We start from the raw sequence: 6,457 nt of genomic DNA, 5'->3' as shown, positions 1-6,457 counted from the left end.
GAAACAGATTATTTATGTTAATAAACCTAAATATACTAAAAATAAAATACTATATATTTGATAATTACTTTTTGAGTGGATTTTTTGTTTATTTTTTTCACCACTGGTGCCAAAAACAGATTTATGTTTGTCTATATAAAAAAAAGAAAAAGAAAGTCAGGGACAAACTCATAAATATTTAAGAATTGTCTCAGCTTAAGGATTCAATTGAAAGTCCTCAATCTAAAGTAAATACTACTGTTTTTTTTAAAGTAATCTAATAATTTGCTTGGGAAAAAGGTTTATGAATGAATTACTTTTTTTCATTTTCCTTATCCTTTTTTTAAATTGTGGTTGCTTCTTTGATGTTAAAACATATTTTTATTCCAGGATTTGTCACGCTAAACATTCTATAATTAAGCTGCTGAAAAATAAATAAGACATGGCTGCGCAATAGTAAAAAATGCAATTTTTTAGTTACACAAATACATTTTTCCCCGATTTGGAAGTTTTTTGATCATCAGAAATCATTTTCCTGCTCCTGTTCATAATGCAGCAGCTGCAGGGAGGTGAGCCTTTTTTTCTGTTTTCAGACACCATTGAGTGAGTTTCAAATTCGACCGGACAATCGGGGTGCAGAGTGGGGGGGTTATCCCTTCAAACATGTGGCTATCACACCTCGGTGGCAAAAGTTCATGTATGCGAGTTAACAGCTCGGAGGTGCAGCTCCTCACGGCTCCTTTTCTCCTCCCTCCGTCTGTCTGTCACACGACTGTAAATTAAATACATTCCTCTGCGACCCAAACGGCTCCCCTCCTTCTCTGCAGCTATTTCTTTGATTCACCACTTTCACCTCTCCTCATTAACAGATTAACTAACAGGCCTTTAGCATTAAGGAGCATTAAGAGCATCCGTCCCAAATCCTTCAAGCTAACGTGATCCAGAGAACCAGGGATCTCCCAGACCAGATCTGTGTTTGTTTTTCCTTCAGGGGTCCCCCTCCCCATATACCTCCCCCCGACTTTATTAGGGGTTGGCAGCTCATCCGTTTCAAAGCTGTTTTGATGTGTCCCTCTTTATCCTGTTTATCTGTCAGGTTGACACACACACACACACACACACACACACACACACACACACACACACAATCACAGGAGTGGCATTACATGTCATTATCTCGAAATAACAAAAACCTTTTTTTTCGAGACGAGAACGAGTTGAAGAAGGAGAGTTAAGGTTTTCCTTGTGTACCATCCAGTAGGCCTGACCTTGGAGACAGCTGGTCATTGATAATGTTTATTATATTATCAGGATCACTTTTTAAATGCCTGCTGATTTCCAGTCTGGTCAGCCGTCTCTTTAAATGTTGAGGGCCGATATGAAAATGATCTGTTTAAGACGAACAAACTGCAATTTAAGCCTGTGTTATGATACAAAAATGACACAAAATTATGAACAATTGATTGACGTAACTGTTTTTAAAAGCTCCCAAMAGGTGTTTTTTGAGCACCTCAACTTTCCCATTCCTTTGTTGCCCCTGTCCCAGGTTATTCAGAATGTGTTAAATTTAAATTTAAAGTTAAGCTTAAATTAGTGAATATTAAATTAAAAGAAAGTTTGTGTGCGCGGGGTGGTGGTGGTGGTATACCATTCAACATTTGTGTGTTGAAGGTGAACTTATCTTAGGATTTTCAGTTTCATCTTGCCATTTATTTACAATATTCTTGAACATGAAACCAGAGGCAGAGATTGTTCAGGGGTTTTTTTTTCTAACGACGTCATCCAGGATCAGCTCCCAGCTCACCTGACACCTGAGAATTACTTTGTTTAAAGTACAACTGAGACACTTGATAACTGACTTTGTCTCAGCTTTTAACTAAGATTTTTTTTTTACACTTAAGTCCATTCTTAACAGCATTCTTAAGAAGTTTCATAAAAATGGGTCATGTTCTGTTTGTTTGTTTTTTTAAATACAGGCCCTGGTGTCTATCTGCAACAGTCACTGAAGGGCATGGAACAAAATGTAAAATGAAATAAAATCATTAGCAGAAGATTTATTTAATCAACACACCAAWTTAAAATGGCAGTTTGGAAAGAATATTAAGTCTTTTTAATCGTATCTATCTGAACCTGATTTAAAGTTACATTCATTTAATGATTTACCAAAAATAATGTCTTGGACACAAGAATTAACTATATTTTTATGGAAGACTTTGATTATACATGTTCTAAAGCAGGGCTATGAACTAAACTGCTCCAGGGGCCACAGTTAATGAAGACCAACAGCACAGGGGTCGAACATAAAGCAGTTATAAACCAAGTATTACAAAGACCTGTCACCTTTAAAATAGTTTATTTTTCTGCATTTAATCATGGATATAACATACAGAACACTATAAAAGTAGTGAAAATAAAATATCGAAAACAAAAACACATTCTATCTCCTATTTAACACAAATATTTTGAAATCTCTGACTTGCCAAAAATTTGAACCAATTTTATTTTCACTTCCATAGTTTTATCTTCAACTGCTTGTAGTTTTAASTTAGATATTCATAGAAATGTTTTTACCAAGTTTTAGCCAAGATTGACATTCCTGTAGAAACCAAACATGACTATGTTTAACTAAAAGTACTTAGTGAAGAAAACTTGGCGTTTGGACTCATATGATAAGGATTTACACATTTGGAAAGTTTAGTTTACTTGGTAAGTCTTTTATTTTGGAATTTACAGTAGRTCAGACAAATAATAATTCTGCCAAATTGACAATTTATTTGAGGAARGATGGGAATAAAAGTGAACATTTTGTTCATTGTGGTCTTCAGTGGAACTAAGAGAAGTCAGGTTGCAGCTCAGTCTGTGGGTCACTGTTTTGTCCAACGTCAACTGATGTGGTGATGACCATCAGGAACGGACTGTAAGTACCTCAAACTGATACTTGAGGGGAAGAACACATAACTTACCATAAAAGGGATCCATGATTAGTTGTAACATTAAACGTTATTTAATAAACATTTATTTTAACTGTAAAATAAAGACTGTAAAAATACTGTAGGATGTTTAGTTTTGTAAATTTTTTAAAATATATTTTAACACGGACGGAACCATTTTATTTACACACAAAGCATTCTGGGTAAATGATGACGTGGATAGGTCCTCGGTGCGAGGCTGCTAGCGAGCTATTTCCACCCTGAAGGTTAATCTTGGACAATATCTGATGATCGACTCTTTTAAATGAAACCAGAGAGCGTTGACAGAGAGGAAAAGGTAGAAATGACTCAGCCTGGAACTGAAAATATGGATGGAGGACAACAGAGCTGCTTCATGGAAGAAGAACCTCAGCTTAACCTGTTAGCCTTTGTGCTAGCACTGATGCTATATTACTTTATATACATTAGCTCGGCACTAGCGCGACAAGCTAAACTGTTGTCCTCCATCCATATTTTCAGTTCCAGGCTGAGTCATTTCTACCTTCTCCTCTCTGTCAACGCTCTCTGGTTTCATTTAAAAGAGTCGATCATCAGATATTGTCCAAGATTAACCTTCAGGGTGGATATAGCTCGCTAGCAGCCTCGCACCAATGACCTACCCACGTCATCATTTACCCAGAATGCTTTGTGTGTAAATAAAATGGCCCCATTCATGTAACATATTTTTAAACTTTTAGTTTAAAAATTATAAAAACTGAACATCCTACAGTATTTTTACTCTTTACTTTACAGTTAAAGTATATGTTCATTAAATAGTCTAATGTTACAACTAATCGGGGATCCCAATATTAAGTTAAAGTCTTGAAGTGTCTGACATTTACTGTATTTAGGTATCAAAAGTAAATTTCATATAAAATGTACTTAAAAGTATTGAGTAAATGTGAGAGGTTAAAATTTCCAAAATGACATTAGGTGACCTCTCTAAACATATGACTGTTTATTTGAAATGTTCATGTAAAAAAAATTAGGATGCAGGCGACCTGTTTCAGCTACATAAACTTAGCACACAAATTAGGGATATTTGTATGAGACGACTGTGGCAGAGATATATAGGCTACTTAGTATATTTGTGTTTGGTAAATTATCTCTTTGTTGTGACAATGCTTCTTGGCAGTAAATCTTATACCATTGGAAAGCCTTTTCCATTTTAAAATGTGCCACATTTATAAGGAATATGCATTTGTGGGATGAGCAGAACTGAGCATGTGGATAGCACACGTAATTAATTTGTCAAATCAGTTTATTTTGCTGCTTTAAATGCATTTTAAGGTGCCTGATTTAAGATTTAATGACCAGGATTGTCACGACAAATAATTTGCCAAACCAAAATTATTTACTGTTCATACCAAGTTTCTCTGCCACACTCATCTCATACGGTCTGTGCAAACAGTATATGTATAACCTTAGAGCTGACAACAAAAACAACAAATGAGATGAAAGACAGCAACAGCAGCAGAGCCAAACACAGGCTTCATCTTTGAGAAACACCTGCCTACCAGAACTGGCCACCTGTAATCAAATCATCAAAAACAGAGTCCACAAGTGAAATTTAACTAATTCAAACCAACTGCATTTTTGAGATGGTTCTGTTTTATCAATCTAAAACCAAGTTAGTCAAAGAATAAATTGATTTTCAGAATTTCAATTTTTCAGTCTTTTATTAAGAAGAGTAGAAAAGATAAATGTGATGTTTCTTTTTAGGCTGTCAACCAACTGTTTTATTATTAGTGGCAGGTATTCCTCATATAAAGACTCCCAAACAGTCTAGGTTATCCATTTCTATTTTTAAACAAACATATTCTTTAACATAAAAAGCCAGGAAAGCTAAACTGGATCACTTTCTTAAATGTTTGTATAGCCAAAACAAAGCAAGTGATATCAGATAAAACTTAAAATATTTCTTTAGTTCAAAAATCACATTAATGTAATTACAGTTTGTCAAAACAAATTAGAAAAAGTCTGCTGCCTTGGGTCTTTTTTGAACTTTCTTTGTTGGTGTACTGGAGAAGGTCTTCTTGCGGGGGGTGGGTGAAGACTTTAGGACCCCAAACTTTGGCTTCTGCTGTGGGTCAAAAGGCACTCGTGACGACCCATCTGGACTCAGCAGTAAACTGCGGTCGGTCTTCTTAAACTCTGCATGACACACAGAACAAGTCAGTTTTAATGGAAACAAGTCTTTACTTTGTTTCTACTACTACATTTCTTTAATTAAACGTTTGTATTGTTGGATCTATAAAACAGCTATATCCTGTCACTGATCAGCTAATTCTTCATCTTTCTAATAAACAGGATAGCCTCTGCTTATAGTGTCTTAAAAAAGTCTAACACAATTATACTTTTAAAATTCTGTAGAAGTGTCTGACCTTCATTTGTTTATTTTCATTGAATTCTTACTTATTATTACGTTTGTCAGATTCAAGTTATTTCTGTGACCATTGTAGGTTTTTCTTTCTTTAAACAAGGGTAACGACAATTTTGTCCACGTGTGTATATCCTGTTTCAACTACAAACTTTGAAGTATTTACCTGAGATTTTATGATAGGCCAACACCAAGTAAAAAAGTGGAAAGAAAATATGCATTTTTAAATTATGTATCATATCATTTATTTTGTGTATTTTAATTTTTTTTTTACAAATTAAAAGCTGAAGTGTGACGTTTATTTAAATTCATCTCACTTTCTTCTGATTCCCTTGAGTAAAATTCAGCGCACCTAATTGCTTTCAGACACTGCATTTAATTTATTTTAGGTATAAATCCAGCTGTTTGGTGAAAGCCTCAGGGCTTTATTACAAAACATAAGCGATTAAACAGCATCATGAAAACCAAGGAACACASCAGATAGTTTAAGGATAAAGTTTTTGAGAAAGCAGTAGCATGATATAAAGAAATATCAAAAGTTTGAAACATCTATTGGAGCTCTGTTCAGTCCATCATGTGTAAACAGATTGAGTATAACAGAACTACAAACCTACATGGCCRTCCACCTAAACTGACAGGCTGGGCACAAAACTGATCTGAGAAATTGCGAAGAAGCTCCCGGTGATTATGGAGTAATTTGCATTTTTCAAAATTTTATTTGACCAAGAAAAAAAACCCCTCTTTGTCTGATCTCTCACCTAGTAAAAAGTGCATCCCACAGACCCCTAATGACCTCTCCCTGGGCTGCCACCTTATCGTGGTGGAGAGGTTTGAGTGTCACCTAAGGCAAACAGGTCTTATGTGAAGGATCAAACAAAGTGTAGCCCGAAGACCCCTAATGATGAGTGCTAACATTGGATTTAAAGTTCCCTTGCCCAGACGCTGGTCACTGAGGACCCACTCTGGAGCCAGGCAGGGAGGTGGGGCACGTTGGCGAGCGCCAACGGCCAGGCTTTTACCCATGGAGCACGGTCGGGCACACCCTCTGTTAACAATAGGTATTAATTAAGGTGAACGATAGCCATGTGATGTGAGTATCAGTCACCTGTGAACCATGGCCATGTGATGT

General features: G+C 35.8%; 1 protein-coding gene across 1 annotated transcript in view; it reads right to left on the bottom strand.

The window, feature by feature from the left end:
* Window positions 1-4,608: 4,608 nt before the first annotated feature.
* Window positions 4,609-6,457, bottom strand: part of LOC106535011 (ribosomal RNA processing protein 1 homolog B) — a gene marked incomplete at its 5' end in the record, with an annotated part of 7,683 nt that continues 5,834 nt past the window's right edge. Inside the window, 1 exon segment of the mRNA XM_014031860.1 lies at window positions 4,609-5,102. Coding sequence (XP_013887314.1) covers window positions 4,918-5,102 — 185 coding nt within the window.

The sequence above is a fragment of the Austrofundulus limnaeus genome, unplaced genomic scaffold, assembly GCF_001266775.1.
Source record: "Austrofundulus limnaeus strain Quisiro unplaced genomic scaffold, Austrofundulus_limnaeus-1.0 Scaffold1336, whole genome shotgun sequence".
Taxonomy (NCBI): domain Eukaryota; kingdom Metazoa; phylum Chordata; class Actinopteri; order Cyprinodontiformes; family Rivulidae; genus Austrofundulus; species Austrofundulus limnaeus.
Note: the sequence above shows the minus strand (reverse complement) of the source record. Positions and strands in the feature narration are given on the sequence as shown.